This window comes from Terrapene carolina, unplaced genomic scaffold (assembly GCF_002925995.2).
Source record: "Terrapene carolina triunguis isolate 2854851 unplaced genomic scaffold, T_m_triunguis-2.0 Scaffold42, whole genome shotgun sequence".
In the NCBI taxonomy this organism is placed as follows: Eukaryota; Metazoa; Chordata; order Testudines; family Emydidae; genus Terrapene; species Terrapene triunguis.
This window is the reverse complement of record NW_020664393.1, coordinates 73,113,529-73,136,683: the sequence shown is the minus strand read 5'-3', so window position 1 is coordinate 73,136,683 and position 23,155 is coordinate 73,113,529. Positions and strand designations below refer to the sequence as shown.

General features: G+C 43.0%; 2 protein-coding genes across 3 annotated transcripts in view; one reads left to right on the top strand and one right to left on the bottom strand.

Moving 5' to 3' along the window:
- Positions 1-7,981, bottom strand: part of CENPQ (centromere protein Q) — an 11,683-nt gene extending 3,702 nt beyond the window's left edge. The window contains exons 1-6 of one of the 2 annotated variants that reach the window (XM_024212807.3): positions 7,946-7,981; positions 6,491-6,637; positions 5,371-5,425; positions 3,847-3,958; positions 3,285-3,353; positions 1,047-1,176 (exon numbers count right to left, since the gene is read on the bottom strand). In XM_024212807.3, the coding sequence (XP_024068575.2) occupies positions 1,047-1,176; positions 3,285-3,353; positions 3,847-3,958; positions 5,371-5,425; positions 6,491-6,634 (510 nt within the window). In that variant the 5' untranslated portion in view covers positions 6,635-6,637; positions 7,946-7,981. The other variant, XM_024212808.2, reaches the window with a different exon arrangement.
- Positions 7,982-8,938: 957 nt separating this feature from the next.
- The window catches only part of MMUT (methylmalonyl-CoA mutase), a 36,853-nt gene continuing 22,636 nt past the window's right edge, over positions 8,939-23,155 (top strand). The window contains exons 1-6 of the mRNA XM_029912269.1: positions 8,939-9,332; positions 11,242-11,609; positions 13,192-13,349; positions 17,324-17,495; positions 20,217-20,465; positions 22,328-22,439. Of these exons, the coding sequence (XP_029768129.1) occupies positions 8,981-9,332; positions 11,242-11,609; positions 13,192-13,349; positions 17,324-17,495; positions 20,217-20,465; positions 22,328-22,439 (1,411 nt within the window). The 5' untranslated portion in view covers positions 8,939-8,980. The remainder of the gene's footprint in view (positions 9,333-11,241; positions 11,610-13,191; positions 13,350-17,323; positions 17,496-20,216; positions 20,466-22,327; positions 22,440-23,155) is intronic.

The following is a 23,155-nucleotide window of genomic DNA, read 5'->3' as shown; positions in this document are numbered from 1 at the left end:
CCTGCCTAGAAAAGCTGCAGGGAAGCAGCCAATCAGAGCTCAGCAGGCTCAGTTAAAAGGAGTTACTGGGCCTGAGCAGGTCAGTTGCTGGCTGGAACCAGATGTGTGAAGAAGAACTGGAAGGCTGTGAAGTTCCACAGGTAAAGAGGCTTGAGAGAGACCCTGCTCAAGCAGGGATAGGAGTGTGAAGCTCTCCATGCAGAAGCCTGGGAGAGAAAACCATGACTAAACGGGGGCAGAGATTGTTACAAGCTCTCCAGGAAAAGAGGCCTGAGAGAAGACCCTGAGAAATTAGGGCGGAGACTGAGAAATTTTGCAGGCAGGGAGGTCTGGAAGAAAAAGGGAACAGAGAGGTGATGAGACCAAGTGGGAGGCAGCCCAGGAAATCCAGCAGTAACTATTAAAGGGATGCAGTACACTCACCTTATAGTATTTTCATATAAACCACATTTCCCTAGTTTTCTTATGAGACTGTCATGTGGCATAGTGTCAAATTCCTTACTAAAATTAAGTTATCACATCTATAGCTTCCCCCGTACCTCCATCCACTTGTAACCCTGTCAAAAATGGTTGGTTTAGCATGATTTGTTCTTTACAAATCCATGCTGGCTATTCTTTATAACCAAATTATTGTCTAGGTGCTACAAACTGATTGTTTAATCATTTGTTTCAGTATCTTTGCAAGTACTGAAGTTAGGCTGACTGGTCTATAATTCCCCGGATCGTCTTTGTTCCCCTTTGTACTGTGATGCACATCAGAATTTTTTTTTAATGAAGTGCCTGATAAAAGAGATGAATAAGACCTGGATTGAGTGAACCTTGACTGAATTTCCTCCTCATCCCTGGAGACCGTAGTCTCTCCAGTGCACAATTGGGATCCTTCAATGCAGCAGTGTGAAGTGAAGATCAGGAATGAAAGAACATGAACACCTGAAGTTCCCCTCCCATCACTAGAGTAAATGGTCCTTCCATTGAAAGGTTAGAATCTATTGGGGAGCAGAACAAGGATTTATCCCATACCCCCTTTGCCCCCATGTCTCCCTTACCTGTAGTAGTGCCACAGCCTCTTCATTGGATGAGAGATTCTGTTTCTCTGCCACCTTAAGACTCAGCACATTTTTCAGGTTGCTTAGCTTCCCAATAGGCACCTTCAGGGTCTTGTAATGTCTTAGAAGCCTTGATTTTATTAAAAAAAAAAAAAAAAAAAATCACGTGTTTGTTCCTGAAAAAACAAGGTGACCCACTAAAGACCTGCATAGGGAGAAGGCATGTTCACCATATACTCCCAGAGCTGCTCTCACTGAAGTAAAGGGCCCAGAGTGTTAAAGAAAAAAGGGAGAGTGGGCTGAAATTCTCTTTCAAGAGTGATGTGGTTTAGATGCCTGAGCACTGAACTAGCAGCCAGCAACTCCAGAGGTCTTATCTTGGCTATGACCATGTTGTCTGCTGTGGTCTCACTTAATCCCTCTGGCTCAGTTTGGCAACTATAAGGTTAAGTAGGTTAGTACTATTCTCAGGTCTTTGTTAAGATTAATTAATTTTTGTGAAGTGCTGTGGAAGTGCTTAGTGTTATTATTTATAGAGCCCTGCAAATCCGCGGATATCCGCTTTATATCCGCGGATGCAGTTGTGGTGTTTACCATCTTTACAGATCGGATGTGGATCAAAGTTTTTGTATCCATGCAGGGCTCTAACAGTGAGATAGGGTGCTGATGCGGATACATATAAAAGGTGGAGTGTGGATCGTATACAAATTAATTATTGCAGATGCTGATCAGATACAGATGCAAATTTTTGTATCTGCGCAGGGCTCTAATTATTTAAACCAAAGAAGATCAATTATGACATGTTATTTGATTTTTTCACTGAGGATTCTGATGCTTAAAACAAGTATTCGTAATGGTTCATCCTTTAGTTTTGCTAATGCTTTGTATCTTTGCTCAGTCATCTTTTTATCATCTACTAAAGCCAAGACTCTTTTTTGGTGGGAGAGAGGGGGAAGAGAGGAGAAGGAGCTGGAATTGCTTATAAATGTCCTTATCTTTTTAAGACTGGATTATCACAAGTCTTTACTGCAGTAATGTCTAATTATAAAAGTTCAGGATGGAACTCATACCCAGCCCATATTCTTACAAGCACTGACCTATGTCAATAAATTATTCCCATCATAAAATATTTACATTGGCTCTCAGTAAATACAACTTGAACCTGTTGTAGTATTTGCTTACATAAAAATAACTAAATAGCCTTGGATTTAAGACCAACATTATAACCCCCGTTAGTTACTGGAGGTCAGAATCAGTATCCTATTTAATTGTTCTTGATATAATATAAAGGTACTACGAGCTAGGGTTATGTTGTGGCTACGCTCCTGGATATGAAACTTACTTCTAAGTACGATCTGCGCTGTTCTGATCGTTTCACCATTAAAATAAAACTAACTAAGTGCTTATGCGCAGCACTTTCTGTTTCCCAATTTGGACCCTTTCATTTGAGTAACTTTATACAGTGTCCTGTGCCTTTGTTAAAGATACTATATAGATACATGTCGGAGCAAAAGCTTTATGCCTGTTTTCAAAAGTGGCCATTAATTTTGGAGATGCCTTGATTTTTGGATGTCCAGTGTGAAATAACTTGGTCTGATGTTAAGAAATGTTAAGCTCCCACAACTCCCCCTGAAGTTAATCAGAGCTGTGCGCATTCAGCACCTCCAGAAATCAGGTCACAGTGTCTCAAGTTGGTATTGGCCTCTGGCAGTAGCCAGTAATCGCCACTTCAAAGGAAGACAAATTTTTCACAGTATAACTGGATACCTGAGCAATGAAGTACAAGAAGGCTGCACCTTATGCCCAACACATGAGATTACCCTTCTCCACGCATGCTATTAATGGTCACAGCTCTTAACAACCTGAGCGAGGTGGTTTTTTTTTTTTTTTAAACTGCTGATGTCACAAAATGATGGTGGCTCTAAATTGCCAAATTCAATATCTCACTTTATAATACAGTTCTAGAGCATACAGTTCATTCCAGCAGCTCCCAGGAATGCTGCCTGAGTGCCTGTTGCCTATATAAGGTGGTTAAAGAGAGGCTCTGCCACTTTGAACAAATCTTGATCATCCACTTCAGCAGATATGCTCTTGAGGTTTCCCTTTCTTGATCATACAGCAGCTTCCCTCTGATAGATTTCCTAAAAATGACAGCTCCCAGGATTGAAGGAACATTTCTAGGAATATGTTACAAAGTCACTGAGAGCCCTTGGGTCTCTTTGTCATACCACTCATTACCTTTCCTTCAGAAGGTTAAGGTGCTTTTGAATGTCATCTTTTTCTTGTATTGATTTACTCAGAATGGATCTAGAAGAAGGGAGAAGCAAAGTGTTAATTTCTACCACAGAACCTATAAGTAGAAGGAACTTCCTGGAATGGGATTATATGATCAGCAATGTCACACAAGACATGACTGTCTGGCAGAGCTTCCATGAAATAATATTGCTGAACTGCAAATGCAGCCATTTATGCTGTCAGTTTACCTGGGTATGTCTTTATTTTTCCACTATCTATTAAATGTCTCAAGGCCTCTTTCTACCCCAGGCTGAGAACGCCTTCCAAATCTCATCTCATGCTTTCCAAATGAAGAGTTCCAGTGCCAGATGAACCTGATGTCATGTGCTACAATGTTTAGAATCCTCAATAACTGATTAGTTGCTCGGACACTTTCAGAATGATTTTTTTTTACTAGCTATTACATTAAGCATCCTAATTACTTGAGGAAACAGAATGAGATTCTTGGTCTTATGTGTTTGAAGCCTTGGCTGAGGTATGGGATGTGGTGGTGCTTGATACTTGCAATATTACTGAATCCATCATGCCTCCCAGGTGGTCGATGCTGCTGTCTGGGAGTGGCTGCCAGGCTGCTGTTTTGCCGGGGGCCAACTTCACCTTTTTTGTGCCCCAAGAACCTGTTTTTGTTGGTACCAGAAAGAAAGAGAGAAGGAGAAACAGTCAAGGTGTGACCTATTAGACTTGGATAGAAAACTTTATGGTAAATCAGTTACTTCTCTGACCCCCAAATGACTGAGCTATCAACTCAAGAGCAGATTTTCTGCCCCAAAGAAACAGCATCTCAGAGCTGTCCACACTGTCAGTAGTAGTTATTTGTAAAGCACTGACAGTATGTTTGGTGATGTAAAACACACACAAGATATGTGGTCCCTGCCCTAAGAAGCTGCCATTCTATTGTGATTTCCTCCCAACATAATTGATAAAACTGGTGAAAGGATTGAGAAGTAAGCCCATGAGGATCCATTTTGGCTACTGGTCCATAACACATCCCCCTCCCCAGTGACACTTGAGCTACTGACATTAGGCACTGCTATATGACTGACTCAGGTTCGATTTCCAGCCCTGATTTCTAAACGGATGGATGCAGAAGAGGTTGGAAGTGCTGCAGAGATGGCATGTTTATTCGAGAAGGGAATGTTTTCTGTCACTTAGCAGTGACTTCTGCAGACTGATTAAGGAGCTGTTTTAAAGGTTCTAAAGGGAATACTATCCCATTTAGATGGTAAACTCGTGAGTAAGGCTACGATTTAGTCACGGGTATTTTTAGTAAAAGTCATGGACAAGTCACAGGAAATAAACAAAAATTCACAGCCCGTGACCTGTCCATGACTTATATTGGGGGGAGGGGAAACACTGCTGGGGAGGGGGGGTGCCTGGGGCCAGCGGCTCCAGCTGCCGGGGGCCACGGACCGTGGCTTCTCTGGCCAGCCACCCGCCCGGGGGCCGTGGCTGCTCCAGCAGTGGCTGGTGTGGCTGGCCCCGGAGCTGCTCCAGCAGTGGCTGGTGTGGCTGGCCCCGGAGCCAGCTGCTTGGGCGGCCCGGGGGTCAGCCACGCTGGCACCTGCAGAAGTCACGGAGGTCGCAGAAAGTCACGGAATCAGTGACCTCCGCGACCGACATGGAGCCCTACTCTGGAGGGCAGGGACCTTGTCTACTTATTTGTATATTAAGCACCAATAATCCAGTAGCCATCAAGGGATCAGGAGCAAGTTAAAATGAGGACCCTTGTGGTCCCGATAGACACACACAGGCCCCACCACAAGCACTCAATACAAAAGAAACATACTATTTGGAAGTAAAATCATATATTTTAATAAAACATAGAAATGCATCTTGGCTAAGGTTATACAGAGGATAACTTATTTTTTGTCATGCACAGAAAAAAATTGAGGCCTATTTGCAATCATATTTTGATAAAACTTATGAGTTATTTCCTGTTCTCAGTGTTGCTTCAGAATATGGATTTATGGGTGAAGCACTAAAATATTGATGGGATACAGACATGTGGAGAAAATAAGGAAATTTGTACCTTCAGGAGACTGCTCCCTCTGTCGCTTCTCTCTCTTCTTGGCTGGCTGTGTGATCTGGTAAAAAGGAAAATTTACACCAGAGAAAGAAATGTGTACAGGCAGTCCTCGACTTTATGATGTTTGACTTACGACGAAGGACACTTACGATGCTTCTGAATTGACACCCTGATTCGACTTACGACAGTTGGTTTCGACTTTACAACGCTCAGTCCCACAATAGAGTGGATTGCGATTCCGAGTTACGTTTCGACTTGCGATGCAATTTTCAGGAACCAATTGTGTCGTAAGTCCGAGGACTGCCTATAAATGTTTTCTGGTGCATGGAACCATCCACTTGCTTCCAAGGACCAACTTTGTAGTAAGGACTGAGAAGCCATTTGAACACCTGACAATGGCATTTGCCTCTCCTGTAGTAAAGGCTTGTTTTCTGCCTTGTGCAGCCATAGTCATTCAGCACACATTCTCAAATAAGAGCACATCTCACACAAGTTGTGCAGGCTTCTTTCAGTCTTAAACAGGAGGAAGCAACTCATAACCAGACCTCTTTAGCTCTCACATTACAGAAGCAAGTCTGCGGATGAGAAAATGTATGGGTTTATTTCTCCTAATCTCTTTTCAACAGCATGGGACCACGCTGCTCATAAGGCTGGTTGTGACAAGGAGCATCTTTCAGATAGAAAGCTGTCGGTGTCAATCTCGTGCCCTGCAGACCATGAGCCAGAAGTGATCTACTTTCTCCAAGGAATGACTGAGCTAAGATTTTATTGCTCTAATCACGTAGTCACTAATCAGTTCTAGAATACATCCCTTTAATAGATGAATAGCCAGTTCTGTTTCATTAAGCTATGGGACTACACTGCCCCCTCCTGACCCATCACATAAAATTCAGATATCTATTTCCTACAGGCCCTGAGGATTTTCTCATGTCTTTTCCAGCCCGTCTGTGTGTTGCAGAGAGAAGGGGTGCCCATCTTGAACAGACTGGATATTTGCTCAAGTTAAGCAAATATTCAAAGAAAAGCTCTCCTCCGCACACACATTAGAAAAAGGACGACATATTCTGTCTTCCCACTTGAATAATTTTATTTCTTTGGGCTGATTAGTCTGAAATTTAATTACCTCTTTCTCTTGACTCTGTTTTTGTCCTCCATCTGCTTTTTTGCTGGCAGGTTCTGGGTGCTGCTGTGACTTGCTCTTCTTTTGTGCAGCTCCTTCTCTAACAGACTTCCCTGCCTTAGGGGGACGAGCACAATGATGTTTCATGACCTTTAAAGCAGTGGGGAGAGAAGTAGAGTCAACAGAGATGTATAATCTATAAAGAAGTGCAAAACACACACAGCTATTGAACAGGAAGGCTGTGTTGAATACAGCATAACCTTTTGTGTATTTGAGTGCTTTGCTCCCTTGGTAAATGTCTCCACTTGCTGCCTGATGGAGAAGCCATGGGATATTCTACACGCACCCACACACACACCCTTGCTCCCAATTACTCCCCAGATCCATTAGCCAACATTTGTTTGTTATATGATCATAAACACCAACGTCATGCCTGTTACAGGGGACTATTTACATTACATCCTCCTCACACCACTTCTCCTAGGCAGCTCCTACTCTGACACAGGGGATGATGCAACTTTGCCATGGCTTCTGGCAGCAACTGTCATGACACGGGAGGCGATGTCATTATGCTGAGCCTTGCGGCAGTGATTGTCGTGACATCATGGACAATTAGATCCTTGCAGGGGGGACTCTCATGACTTCACAGAGATCATGTCATTGCACTTTTTCGCAGCAGCTACTGTCATGACATATGGAAACGATGTTCTTGCAGTGGAGATCATCACGGCTTGGTGCTGGGTCTCCTGCAGTGACTGTCATGATATAAGGAACTGTTGTGATAGTAGGTAGGACTAATCCAGGGGTTCTCAAACTGGGGGTCAGGATCCCTCAGGGGGTCGCGAGGTTATTACATGGGGGGGGGGTCACGAGCTGTCAGCCTCCACCCCAAACCCCGCTTTGCCTCCAGCATTTATAATGGTGTTAAATATATACAGAAATGTTTTTAATGTATGGGGGGGGTCACACTCAGAGGCTTGCTATGTGAAAGGGGTCACCAGTTCAAAAGTCTGAGAACCCTTGGACTAATCTGAGTGATTGGGGCCCCTTTTGGGTGGGCTGAGAGTAGGGTGACCAGACAGCAAGTGTGAAAAATCGGGATGGGGGTGGGGGGTAATAGGAGCCTAAATAAGAAAAAGACCCAAAAATTGGGACTGTCCTTATAAAATCGGGACATCTAGTCACCCTAGCTGAGAGAGGTATGGCCATAACCATACTGTCTGTGACTGGAGGGGCTCCCTAAAGTTATATGAGAGAGACTATATCTCCCAGCATGCATTGCCACCCCTGGTCATAGGACGCTTACTGAGGTGGGCGCATTGCATGCCGGGAGATGTAGTCTTGGCCACCTGAACGCCCCTTCTCACTTCATAGCTACCTGATGCTGTCGCGTTGACCGACCACACACCCCTAGAAAAGTCCCAGCGCGCGGCCCGTCTCGGCCCCTCCGAGACTCACCGGTCCTCCTCAACGACCCCACAGCCAGTCCAGGTGCCTGGCGCAACGCCGCCGAGCCGTTAGAGACAACGTTCCCGCGCTGCAGCGCGCATGCGCACACCGAGGCCAAGCCAGCGTCCCTCCTAGTGCACAGGCGCGTGCGCCTGCGTACTCGGCTTTGTTTGGGTTTGTCTGGGACTGACTCGCACTCGCACCAGGAAGGGGGGTAAGGGCATGTCCACTGGGGAGCGGGCGCTCGCCGCTCAATCCCCTCCCCCATCTTTCCGCCCCGCGCCTCAGGGGCCCCCCGGCCGGTGTGAAACAACCCGCGACGTCCCCAAGGCCGTTGTCAGGGCCCCTCCCTCGGGCTGCTCGCGAGGCCAGACGCGCCCTTCGCTTTAACCGTCCCGCACGGGGCAGGATCCCCGGAGTCCCCTGCCCAGCTTCGCCACGGCTTTCCCGGGGTGCGGCGCCCAGGGCCGCGCCCGCTAACGCACCCCCCGCCCTTTCTACCGCGGCGCCGTCGGGCCTGTCACCCCCAGCTCCTTTGCCGCAGGGCTGCCGGCCGCCCCCCGATCTGTAGCTGCGCCTTTGATTTTCCTTCCGAAGGGCCCCGCTCGGCGCTTGTCTACTGAATCCCCTCTCGGTGGTGTCAGTGCTGGGGGGCGCGGGGCAGTTCGGGACTGAGATGGGTAACGCCGAGGGGGGTCGTGTGGGGAGATGAGTGTTGGAGGCATATAATGCCTGGAGTGTGTTTGTTTTCACAGGCCAAGTAAGTTCTCTTCGGGTTCCTATACCACGTTCATTTTACTCCCTTTATAGTTGTGCTGAGGTTGAGTGTTTCTTTGCAAATGGTTAAAGCAGGGGAGTGGGTTCCATCCTTTACTGCTGGCCGTGACTTGCGGTTGGAATTTAGGCAAGCCACTTAACTGCTGCGTGACTCAGTTTCTCTATCCGAGCTTGTCCCATGAAAGACAATATGGCAATGCAAAGTATTTATTTATATACTTCCAGTTTCCTCAGCTCTTCTCACGTTGGTGACCCACACAGGAAGACATGTTGAGGGTCAAGGGTGGGCTTCTGCGCCTCTGGCCACACCACTTCAAGATCACGTGCTGCGCCCTGCACCGGCAACCTCTGCATCCAGAGTGGGCTGCTATGGCTAAAAAGCAGCTGAAGGGCAAGAATCCAGAGGAATTGATATGGCACACCCCAGAAGGAATTGCCATCAAGCCTTTGTACTCCAGAAGGGACACAGAAGGTGTTCCTGAGGAGCTGCCAGGAGTGAAACCTTTCACTCGGGGACCCTATCCCACTATGTATACTTATAGGCCATGGACTATCCGCCAATATGCTGGTTTCAGTACAGTGGAGGAGAGCAACAAGTTCTACAAGGACAACATCAAGGGTAAAGCTAACATTTACCTTTCTACTTCTGCCTGCATAAAGGCAGCAACCTGGATGCATTCCAGGTTCAGCCTAGCAAGGATAGCGCAGATATCATGGAACAATTTAGTCTTGTGTCATGTCCCTATAAGGGACAAATTTGCTGTGGAAAACCTGCTAGTTTTTTTGTCAGTTTTAGTTAAACTTTTAATACTCGTTCATCCTGGCACTCTAGATTTAAATATTATACTGTGCATTTTAAATATAATTACATTAGGGATGTAAATACCATTTTAAAAGTTAACTGTTTAAACTATTAATATTTCATTTAAATGGTTAACGGATCCAGCCAGCCGGCCCGGGGGCTAACGGTTTAGACAGGTTAACCGGTAAGACTAATGCTGGTTAACCGGTTAACATTTTACATCCCTAATTTACATGTTAAGAATACCTGATGGCTTAGCTCGGCGCATAGTAGGCAAGCCAATTTCCCAGAGATGACATTTTCAGGTTTTTGAGAGCAGGTTTTCCAATATTTCTTCAAAGTGTTAAATTTCCTAACAAATCTCTTCTATACAATGAAATAATATACTGTTATACAATCTGGATGTCAGAAGTAATTCAGCCACTGCTGAAATGAGCTACCTGGGCTCATTCCACCCCATCTGATTTTTTTGCCAGTAATACAACCCAAAAATTTTTTGAGGGGAAGGGCAGTATAATTTTACCAGTCAAAACAATAGTGAAAGTCCCATTAACTAAAAAGTTCCAAATACAGAGTATTTATGTTTCACAAATTGTTCTTCAGAAAGGCTTTTTTGTATAAAATGTTGTCCTCAAACCATAGGTTTATCACAGAGCAAGAATGCTACAAATACATTTTTATAAAAGTGTTTAAGTGGGAGTCTGACCTAGTCGTTGGCAAATGAATTTGCAGTCAGGGTTTTTGGTATTCCTGGTTCTGCCATTGTCTTGCTGTGTGACCTTGTCATGTCACATGTTTTCTTCACTACGTGGGTATATTAATGCTTAACCACCTAACCAGAATGTTGCTAAATTATTTGGAAACACTCAGTGAAAAGCTCTGTATAATTGCACTGCATGCTGGTGGAGTGATGATACTCTCAAACTAGCAACAATCCCCAAATTGTTGGATGTTTCTGCAAACATGATCAGCAGTGAAAGAAGTTTACATCAAATTTCTATCATTATGTTTCAGAGATGACATTCCCGTGAGATGAATTGGGGGCAGTTCATATCTCTCTGAGAACTTAATGTTGAATCTTCTACACCAAGTGCAAATACAGGAGGAAGAGGAATCCTCCTCCAAACGTAGTGCTTTGACATGGAGCGGTTATATACCCACTTCACTGCCCCTAGTACAGTTCATGGGTTTTAGTAGCAGCTGGTATGTGGAGAATATAAGATTCTGGATCTAAATGGTAGTTTATATACTGGCCGCTCCATGATACTGCCTGTGTAACACCATTAAATTCCCCATTCATAAATTCTACGGTCGGAAGAGACCACTGTGATCATCTAGTCTGACCTCCTACATAACACACATGACATGGTGCACCACTACAGAGCTTGTTTCTGCTCCCCAGTGGAACCATGGCAACTCCAGGCCTTTAACGTTTCAAGCTTTTAATTCCCTACTTGGTGCCAGCGTTTGGCCCTAAAAGCTATTTTTTCATTCTCTGACCACAGACTCAGAGCTGCATTGAAAACAAGATTATCTTTACTACAGTAAGAGTTAGAAACTTTTGAATGAAAGTTTAAATTCCACAGAAACTAATAGACCTCCAGAGAAGTTTGAAGATAGCCTGTGACACCACAAATTGGATCAGTTGAGACCCTGACTACGTAAAATAAAGTTAATTACAATTCCTAAAGCAAACCTGTTTTACTGTTTGTTTTCATGAACCTAGCTGGCCAGCAAGGATTGTCAGTTGCCTTTGATCTGGCAACCCACCGTGGCTATGATTCAGACAATCCACGAGTCCGTGGTGATGTTGGAATGGCTGGAGTTGCCATTGATACGGTGGAAGACACCAAGATCCTTTTTGATGGAATTCCTTTAGAAAAAATGTCAGTTTCCATGACAATGAATGGTGCAGTAATTCCTATCTTGGCCACATTCATCGTAACTGGGGAAGAACAAGGGGTGCCTCAAGCCAAGCTTACTGGGACAATCCAGAATGATATACTCAAAGAGTTCATGGTCCGAAATACATACATTTTCCCTCCAGAACCATCGATGAGGATCATTGCTGACATCTTCCAGTATACATCAAAGGTATTCTTTATTTTAATTCACTTCTATTATATTATTTATGCAGTGCTCAAATGTGCACAAGACACTTTACAGAACAAAGAGAAAGATACCATGGCAGCTAGTAACAAACAATGCAGGATGGGAAGTACAAGGATTACAATAATAAGATCATATATCAATGGGGTATATACATATTGATCATTTGGGGAAAATTAGATATTAATCACTATCTGTAGGCAGCAAGGAAGAAGTGGGATTTAGGAAGGATGTGCATGGTGCACAGGAGAAAGCTTGACAAATAGGGGTTGAGAGGCTGTTTTGTGCGTAGAGGTCAACATGGAAGAAGACAAAGGTAGGAGACAAGGGAAGGCTGGGCCAGAGTGGTGCAGAGTCTTGAATACAAGGAGAGGTTTGATTTTTGAAATGCAGGACAAGGGGGAGCCAGTGGAGGGATTGAAAGGGAGTGGTTTTAATGATGGCTGAGGAAGACTGTTTTGGCTGTATCATTTTAGATGGATTTAAGGGGGGCAGTGTGACCATCAAGGAGACCAGAGGATGAGGTTTTAGTAATCGTGGTGAGAGATCATTAAAGCTCAAACAACTAATTAGCTGTTGGGGCAGAAAAGTAAAAACAAACTGGCTACATTAAGGAGGAAAAGCAGCAGAGTATCAAGGTGATGAGTACCGTATAAATGTCTAAGTAGAAGATATGGCCAGAAACAAGTTTACTTTTGAAATGTAATTTACAATGAATAGGGTTGTCTTTAAGCGTTATGGGCTAGATTTATAAAAGGACTTAGGCACCAACCTGCCACTACAGCTACCTAAATCCCAGAATCAGTCCCTGCTGGGATTCACAAAGGCCCTGCTCAGCTGTTCCTAAGCCCTGTAGGCACTTAAACTTGTGAAGAACCTTAGTTTTGCAGTAAATGTTCCCTAGGTGCCTGTTTCTGCCGATGCTGTTCCATGCCAGTCAGCTGGACTTAGGGTGACCAAACAGCAAATGTGAAAAATCGGGACGGGGGTGATAGGAGCCTATATAAGAAAATGACCCAAAAATCGGGACTGTCCCTATAAAATCGGGACATCTGGTCACCCTAGCTGGACTTGTAATCCCCAGAGCGATCATGAAGTAGGAGAACAAAGGCATTCCTCAACCTATTTTGCCTTAGGGGCCTGATCCACTAAGTGTGCTCAGAACTCACTTACCAGATCGGGCTCCTACAAACAAGCTTACATAAAATGGCGACAGGGTGAGGGGGAGTAGGACCTCCCTCATAATTTTTAGCTCGGTCATTAGGGTACTCACCTGGGATGTGGCAGACCCCTGGTTCAAGTCCCCCCTCCACCTGAGTGGGAAAAGGAATCTGAACAGGATCTGCTGCCTTTCTGGTGAGTGCCTAGCCAAATATTGAAGCTGTTCCACTGCGGATCAATAATGAAAGAATGGTAGGGCCGAAGAGAGAGCAAGGATGGGAATGACTGTAGTATGGTGGTTAGAGCACTCAGCATCATTGTGCCTAAGATTCTTTGCAAATCTAGCCCTAATAGCACAAGTACATGATTCTGCTGTCCCTGCATTATTGCTTTTTTGTTTACACAGCACATGCCAAAATTTAATTCCATTTCAATCAGTGGGTACCATATGCAGGAGGCAGGAGCTGATGCCATATTGGAATTAGCTTATACTATAGCTGATGGATTGGAGTACTGCAGAACTGGAATCCAAGCTGGCCTTACCATTGATGAATTCGCACCAAGGTAAGTAAAACAAGCTCACAAAGACTTACCTGACTTTTGGAAAATGAATAGAAACTCTAGGTTTTAATTTCACGTTTGGCCTCTGACATTTAAAACTGTGCTAGTAACGAAGGTAATATCCATATTACAAGCTGACTTTTTAACTAGTATAAGATTGCAGTGGCAAGGAGTGAGATCTAGTACGACAGACACTTAGGTTTAATCAACAGGTATGGCAGCCCTCTGGTGTCTTTTCATACTGTAGTTTTATTTATGCCTCCTTATATTCAACCAACAAAACACTGTTTAAAATGTTCTTAAAAATTCTATTAATATCACAAGAGAATTCACATACCTAGGCATGCCTTCAGTTATCAGTTTTCTTTAGTAGTAATAATTTGTATTGGCTCCAAGGATTTTGTTCGAATCATAGAATATCAGGGTTGGAAGGAACCTCAGGAGGTCATCTAGTCCAACCCCCTGCTCAAAGCAGGACCAATTCCCAACTAAATCATCCCAGCCAGGGCTTTGTCAAACCAGGTCTTAAAAACCTCTAAGGAAGGAGATTCCACCACCTCCCTAGGTAACCCATTCCAATGTTTCACCACCCTCCTAGTGAAAAAGTTTTTCCTAATATCCAACCTAAACCTCCCCCTCTGCCACTTGAGACCATTACTCCTTGTTCTGTCATCTGGTACCACTGAGAACAGTCTAGATCCCTACCCTTTGGAACCCCCTTTCAGGTAGTTGAAAGCAGCTATCAAATCCCCCCTCATTCTTCTTTTCTGCAGACTAACCAATCCCAGTTCCCTCAGCCTCTCCTCATAAGTCATATGCTCCAGCCCCCTAATCATTGTTGTTGCCCTCCGCTGGACTCTTTCCAGTTTTTCCACATTGTTGTAGAGTGGGGCCCAAAACTGGACACAGTACTCCAGATGAGGCCTCACCAATGTCGAATAGAGGGAATGATCATGTCCCTCGATCTGCTGGCAATGCTCCTACTTATACAGCCCAAAATGCCGTTAGCCTTCTTGGCAACAAGGGCACACTGTTGACTCATATCCAGCTTCTCGTCCACTGTAACCCCTAGGTCCTTTTCTGCAGAACTGCTTCCTAGCCATTCAGTCCCTAGTCTGTAACAGTGAATGGGATTCTTCCGTCCTAAGTGCAGGATTCTGCACTTGTCCTTGTTGAACCTCATCAGGTTTCTTTTGGCCCAATCCTCTAATTTGTCTAGGTCCCTCTGTATCCTATCCCTACCCTCCAGCGTATCTACCACTCCTCCCAGTTTAGTGTCATCTGCAAACTTGTTGAGAGTGCAGTCCACGCCATCCTCCAGATCATTAATGAAGATATTGAACAAAACTGGCCCCTGGACCGACCCTTGGGGCACTCCTAGATGCTGTCAGACTGACATCAGAATCACAAGTCCTGATCATAACTGCAAATTATGAAAAGTTACAAATAGAGATGGCGCTGTAGACCAACCAGTCTATGCCCTGACAGGTATCCGATATTAAATTAATGTAACACTTTAGGTTAATCAAAAGGCCCAGAAGTAGTATATTCAATGTGTGCTTGTAACTTCCATTAATTCTAATGGGAGTTAAACTCTCACTGAATTGGGGAATAGACTCTTAAACCTTTGGATAGGAGACCCTGCATGCTGAATGAACTCAAAGATCAGGTCTTACAGTGAGCTGAAATGTTGTATCTTTTGTGTGAAGTAACTTCTCCAGTCCTCACATTTATATATTTAGACAGGTTTTCTTTTTGTGTGAAAGTTGCCATATTGGTGTCTCGTGAAAATTAAGACCTTCATCCACTGACAGACACAGCAACTATGTAAACTTCCCTTCATTGCCCTGTCAGAGTGCCTCAAACCTGATTCGAAGAGAGCACTTTTAGGGTCAAGAGGGTAACTGTCTTTGTGCCAGTTGCATCCTTGACACTTGTGAAACTTTCATGACAATGCATTGTATTTAAAGACTTTTTTCATTTCTTTTCTCTAAAAATCCTTACAAACATTAAGTCTATGTGCTACATTGTGAAGTAGGTAATTACTGTTTATCTTGTTACACATGGGGAAACTGAGGCAGAGAGCAGTTGTGATTTTCTCAAGGTGACATAATGAGTAAGTGATAGAAAAATAAATTGAACCCTGCAGAGTGAATTCCTAGTCCCCTGCCTTAGCCACCAGACTGTAGGGGTAATTTATGGCATGGAGATTTGTCTAGTAGGCACCTGCACTGAGTCCACCATTTCATTTTACATAGGCTATCCATTGGAAACAACTTCTGCCCTATAGATGGAGGTGGATTAGACTCTTCAACATATTGTATAATTAAAAAGCTTTGTATCCCATTACCAATCCATGAGTCAGCCAGGCCCCATTTCATCCAGTTTACTTTGGGGTAACTCAGTCTGTGTACCATGGAGCCTGCTGGAAGAATTATTGATGATGATATTGATAGGTCTCCTAGAAACTTGGTGAAACGATGATCGTCACTGGGACACGGTAATGCCGGGGTACAAAATATGTAGGAGTGACATAGTAGGTTGTGCTGTTGGGGGAGTGGCACTATATGTGAGAGAGAGGAGAGTCAAATATAGCAAAAATCTTAAATGAAACAAACTATACCTTAGAATCTCTGTGGAAAGAAATTCCATGCTTGAATAATAATATAGCAGTAGGAATATATTACCGACCAATTGACTAGGATGGCGATAGTTGAAATTCCCCACTATTACTGAGTTTTCTGTTTTTGTAGCCTAATCTCCTTGAGCATTTCACAGTCACTATCATCATATTGACTGGGAACTTGTCCCCTCCGGACAGGATGCAGAGAGAAAATTTCTGGACACCATAAATGACTGCTTCTTGGAGCAGCTACTCTTGGAACCTACAAGGGGAGAGGCAATTCTTGATTTAGTCATAAGTGGTGCATATGATCTGGTCCAAAAGGCGAATATAACTGAATTGCTTGGTAATAGCAAACATAATGTAATTAAATTTAACAACCTCGTGGGGAGGGAAATACCAAAGAAACCACCACAATAACTTCAAAAAGGGGAACTACACACAAATGAGGAAGCTTGTTAAGTGGAATTAAAAGGAACAGTCCCAAGAGTGAAATGCCTGCAAACTGCATGTAAATTGTTTAAAAACACCATAATAGAGGCTCAAATTAAATGTATACCCCAAATAAAAAAACAGACCAAAAAAAAAAAATGCCACCATGGCTAAATAGAGTAAAAGAGGTGGTTAGAGATAAAGACATCCTTTAAAAATTGGAAGTCAGATCCTATTGAGGAAATTAGAAAGAAGCCTAAACTCTGCCAAGTCAAATGTAAAAGTATAATCAGGCAGACCAAAAAAGAATTTGAGGAGCAACTGTCAAAAGTCTCAAAAACTAATAGCAAAACAGTTTTTAAATACACCTCTACCTCGACATAACGCTGTCCTCAGGAGCCAAAAAATCTTACCGCGTTATAGGTGAAATCGCGTTATATCGAACTTGCTTTGATCTGCCGGCGTGTGCAGCCCCACCCCCCCAGAGCACTGCTTTACCGCGTTATATCAGAATTCGTGTTATACCGGGTCGTGTTATATTGGGGTAGAGGTGTACATCAGAAGCTGCAAGCTTGCCAAATAATCAGTGGGGCTACTGGACGATTGGGGTGCTAAAGGAGCGCTTAAGGAAGACAAGGCCATTATGAAAGAGCTAACAGAATATTTTTCATCGGTCTTCACTGCAGAGGATGCGAGGGTGATTCCCACACCTGATCCATTCTTTTTAGGTGATAAATCTGAGCAACTGTCCCAAATGGAGGTGTCAATAGAAGAGATTTTGGAACAAATTGATAAATTAAACCGTAATAAGTCTCTAGGACCAGATGGTGGTCCTAGAGACTTGATATAATGGAGAATTCTGGGAACTATATTGCTCATTATCCTGTACAATTAAAGTCCTGGACATGTGCTCTTATTGCAGACTGTCTTTCTTCTGGGGAATTGGTATGAACTTCTACATGGAAATAGCTAAGCTAAGAGCTGGGCGACGACTTTGGGCTCAATTAATAGAGAAAATGTTTCAGCCCAAGGACCCCAAATCTCTTCTTCTAAGAGCTCATTGTCAGACCTCAGGATGGTCCCTTACTGAGCAGGTTGGATTTTGAATTTTAAATGATTTTCTACAAATGTGATCTTAGGAGTAAATCTGTTCTACTGATTCATGCATACTAATATAGTAAAAGCTTTCTTATTCAGCATGTTGGGGAAATAGGGGTTGCCAGTAAGTGAAAAATGTCAGTTAACTAAGAGGGAGGGAGTTTGGGTATGGGAGGAGGTGTGGGGATGCTGGATCCAGAGGGTGCTCACCTCAGGCGGCTCCCCAGAAACAGTGACCTGTCCCTGCTGTTCCTAGTCGGAAGCGCGGCAGGCAGCTGTGCACGCTGCCTCCACCCACAGGTGCCGTCCCCACAGCTCCCATTGGCTGCAGTTCTCGGCCAGTGGGAGATGCGGAGCCAGCGCTCAGGACAGGGGCAGTGCACAGAGCTGCCTAGCCATGTCTCTGCCTAGGAACAGCAGGGACAGGCCGCCGCTTGGGGGAGCCGCCTGAGGTGAGTGCTCCCCCAGGTCCGGCATCCCGCACCCTCTCCCGTGCCCTAACCCCCTGCCCTGAGCCCCCTCCCACACCCAAGCTCCCTCCCAGAGTCCACGCCCCATCCCCGCACCCACTCCTGCACTCTGAATCCCTCGTGGCCATTCCTCCACCTAGGAGCAGCAGAGACATGCTGCTTCCAGGGAGCCACACGGAGCCAGATAGGGGGCCTGCCGGCCTTGCACCAACCGGACTATAAACTGAACTTTCTATGAAGATTAGAAATGCCGGTTTATAGAGCTTTCCGGTTGGTACAGGTCCGGATAACACAGCTTTTACTGTATGCCTACCTGTCTGATGCTTTGAGACAGGCAGATTAGCAGATCTAATAGCTTTGCGGTTATATGATTTCCTCATTTACATGCTGCCCAGGATGCCTTTGTGACTACGTTAAAAGAGATCAGAATAAAACATTTCTCATTTAAAAATCTGGATTTCTTTCATCTGGAAATGTTTTGCATCTGACATAATCATATCTATACTTTGCATATCAGAAATTTAAGGGGCAGCCGCAACAAAATATGCTGATTCAGCTAGTATGATGGAGCCCCACAAAAAAATGACACACCTCAAATAAATTCAGAACTTAAATCAACTCCAGTTACAGGTTAAACTAGCGACAACTGCATACGATGGTGACTGATGTACCCTACTGGTTAGATAGAATAGAAGCTATTGTTTGAACATTGGCCAAGTGTTACTAGAATGCAGATTTACAAACCCTTCCCACAGCCTGTTCTGCCCAGTAATGTCCATGTTTGTGAATGGGCAGAATATAAGGGCTTTGTCTAAACAAAACTTGCACCAGTATATAGTAGATTGGTTTTTAAACCAATATAGTTAAACCTGTTCCCAGTTGACTTGAGCTAAACCAAAATAAGTAATTCATACACTTTTTGTACTGGTTTAACTATATAATTTTTTTTTTAACTACTTAAACTTTCTTGTATGAATGAGCCTGAAGAGAAGTTCAGCTGCCCTGAATATGGCCATGTAAGTTTCACATTTGTTATGTAAGAGAAATGTACAGACTTCCTCCTGGGACAGATGATGTGTGAAAAGAAGTGCCCTAATGAGCAAATAAATTAATCCTAATTTCACCCTTAAAGTGTACTTTTTTTTTCTGGGCTTTCCTGTTTGCTTTCCATCTTGGCATCTTCCCTTAATTGTTTGTTTAGTCTTTCCAGTCTCATATGCTAAAGAGAGGAAAATCCTTCTGTACAAAATTGGAATTCATTTTTTGTAGTTTTGTCTAAATCTAATCACTCTACTAGACCCTCAGATAACCTCAGTATGTGTATTATCTGTGGAGAAGTAGAGCTGTGCCAGATTTTTAAATGAGTTCTATATGTGGAGCTTGATAAACTATGAACTGAAAAATGTTATTTTTATTAATTCTATAGTATTTATATAATGTTAATTTTTATTTGCATTCATCGTACTAATGTGAGCATTCTATGGCAGCTAATTCAACACAATCTTTTCAAAATCCTGATGCTGTCACTTTTCCAAATGAAAAAGTAACCTAGCCTTTTTTGTGATATGCATAAATGTATTCTCCATCTAAATTATTGCTCTAAACAAACTGAAAAAGTGATATTTAGATTACAAACTTTCAACAGGTTCAAGAGCAGTCAAAGAAAACACTAAGGGGTAGTGTGTAGAGCAAAAAACGGGGGTTGGAATTCCTTAGATTCTTTTTCCAGCTCTTGGTGTATGACCTTGGACAAATCATTTATTTTTCTGTAAAATAAGTATAATAGAGAGGCTTTATTAACTGACTTAAAGCAGTGGCTTTTTTAGGCCCTCTGATAAAAGCTGCTGTATAAGTGCAAACAGTGAATCCACCTAGAAATGTGAAATCAGAAACAGGTTTGTCATACAAATGATCAGACATAATGAGATGCCACGAGGGATTAGAAGGATTTTTTTATTTACTTGGTCAGTTAAATGGCCGATACCTTTATAATTTGGCTATGTTTGTTTGTGGCTCCTCATCTTCATCTTTCAGTAGAAGGTTCCTTATATGCATCAACTTGGTTGCATTCATATTACTGCTCTTTTCTTTTTCTAACTTGGCTGGTTTTTGTATAATATAAATTTTTATGATCCAATTATACCAAAAACCTAACACTTTTTTCAATGCATTTGTTTGAGGATGAACTAACCATCTCAGTTACATGGCAGCCACTTCATGCTTCAGAGATTTCCTTTTGCTTTTTAGGATCCCTACAACAATGTTATCCGTACTGCAATAGAAGCAATGGCAGCCGTGTTTGGAGGTACTCAGTCTTTGCATACAAATTCATTTGATGAAGCCTTGGGTTTGCCTACAGTGAAAAGTGCTCGCATTGCTCGGAATACCCAGATTATTATACAGGAGGAGTCTGGCATTCCTAAAGTGGCAGATCCATGGGGGGGTTCCTACTTGATGGAATCCCTTACCGACGATGTCTGTGAGGCCGCTTTAAAGGTCAGTTGTGCTGTGGGGGGTTTTAATTACAGGGGCACTGATTGTTTTAAGAAATGCCTTTTAAGTAGCTATTTGGTATGAGGGTAGATTCTTAAAAGGGATGTGTATTGCATTCATTTTTAAGTTCCCTACCATTAAAGTCCAAATCCAGCAAAGCACGTTACACATGAGTATAGCTTTAAACATAAGTAGTCCCATTGAAGTCAATAGGACTACTCACTGTCTAAAGTTACAGATGTATTTAAGTGGTTTCATAGAATCATATGACTGTAAGGGACTTTGAGAGGTCATGTAGTCCAGTCCCCTGCACTCATGGCGGGGCTACGTATTATCTAGATCATTCCTGACATGTGTTTGTCTAACCTGCTCTTAAAAATCTCCAGTGATGGTGATTCCACAACCTCCCTAGGCAATTTATTCCAGTGATTAACCACCCTGACAGGAAGTTTTTCCTGATGTCCAGCCTAAACCTCCCTTGCTGCAATTTAAACCCATTGCTTCTTGTCCTATCCTCAGAGGTTAAGTAGAACAATTCTTCTCCCTCCTCCTTGTAACAATCTTTTATGTACTTGAAAACTGCTATCACGTCCCCTCTTAGCCTTCTCTTTTCCAGACTAAACAAACCCAATTTTTTCAATCTTCCCTCATGGGTCATGTTTTCTAGACCTTTAATCATTTTTGTCAGTCTTCTCTGGACTTTCTCTAATTTGTCCACATCTTTCCTGGAATTTGGTGCCCAGAACTGGACAGAATACTCCAGTTAAGGCCTAATCAGCGCGGAGTAGAGCAGAAGAATTACTTCTCGTGTCTTGCTTATAACACGCCTGCAATACAGGAGTTCGCTAGGTTAAGGCCTAGGAGAATACAGTACATATTTGGAATTAAACACATTCTAAAGGAAAATATTTCCACAATGGACAAATGAACCAGACCTGTTAAGTCTGGAGACTTCTGATTCTTGGTGCCCTCTAATAGGATCCTGATTGGGTGCTTACATCTCCCAGGGAAACTCAATTGGAAATGGAGGTGAGGTGGTCCACCCATGTGCACACCTAAGCTTCTACAATCTCAACTAAGATGCTGCAGTCTATAGATTACAGCAATCTACCTGAGACTGTAAGGATTAGAACTGTTTGTGGTTACAGCATCTCTTCCCCTCCGCGCACACTTCTGCCAAAAGACCTCAGGGGGGTGTATTATGGAAGAGCATCTTAAACACCCTGTGTGTAACAGGTGGGAGGTTTACGGAGTGGCTGTGGGGAGAGGAGCCGCAGGGCACAGCCAGCAGCAATAGCAGAGCAGGACTTGAAGATAACATGATACAGATAACCATCATCCTAGCATGGACATGAGTTGCTTTACTTGCATAAGTAGTTCTACTGATGTCACTGGGACTACTTACATGAATAAAGTTACATTTATAACCATTTGCAAGTTTGAGGCTTTAGGCCTTAATTCTGCAACTGTCTCCAAATGAGTGGATCATGGGACTCTGTACAGAGCCCCATTAAAGTCAGTGTGACTCTGCATGGGTCCAAATGTCTGCCCAAGAGGAGTTAGTTGCAGGATGTGGGACTCAGATTGTATACCGTTCAAGAGCGGAGGTGAAGGAGCAGGAAACCTGTTTCTTATTGGCTTTGTAAAAGACCATGCATCAATACACTGTTTTTTCTTTCTGTGTGTAAAGTAAGAAAGCTAAATTATACAAATATAGGTAGATAGAAAATAGGTTTTTAATGTAAAGCATGAGACTTTTAGGTAATTGTACTAATAAGGATTTAGATAATACTGATTGTAAAAAGTGGGTTTCATGAATCTTGCTACTAACCATTCTCTTAATTTGTTCTTGTTATCTTTCTTAGCTTATTAATGAGATTGAAGAAATGGGTGGAATGGCCAAAGCTGTAGCTGAGGGAATTCCCAAACTCCGGATTGAAGAATGTGCTGCCCGAAGACAAGCCAGGATCGATTCTGGTAAGGGCAGGAAGTGGGGGAGAGAGAGAACTTAACTCTGGAGGTACACTGTTTTAAAATGTTATGTTTTTATTTGGAGATCTGAGCTTTAAACAGGGTTTTAATTAATTTTCACTTCTTAGACTGGGCATAATGGAATTAAATTAATAAAATGAGGAATTTTGGGTTAAATATCAGTGAAAACTTCCTGAGAAGGGTCTATTAGTCTGTGAAATAGTCTCCCACAGGAAGCCAAATTGCTTGACATATTTAAAACTAGGTTAGACAAAACTTTAGACTACATGGTGAAGGAATATCCTACAATGATTAGCGATGAACTTGCCTAAGTTCTGTAATAGTGTATCTTCAAAGCATAGCTACTGAAGTAAAAATATAACCACCAGCAGATGTCATTAATGAATGTGGTTGGCAAAATTTCTATCTGAGCCCTAAGCAACTTTTGTTCTCTTAAACAATGACCAAGCTCCCATTGACTTGGATTGGAGAAGATCCGGCCCTTTGGTGTATGTCTAACCTCTTAATCTCATTTCAAATATATAAAAAAAAAGAAAAGGTACAGAAACCACCAAATAAAGGAGCTTTATTATATGATCTCTTTTATTTGGAAAATACATTTAAAGGAGCTCTTTAATTCAGAGTAGTAAGGAACAACAAACAGGGGTTCTGTGTCTTTTTTTTTTTTTTTTTTTTTTTTTTTTTTTTTTTTTTTTTTTTTT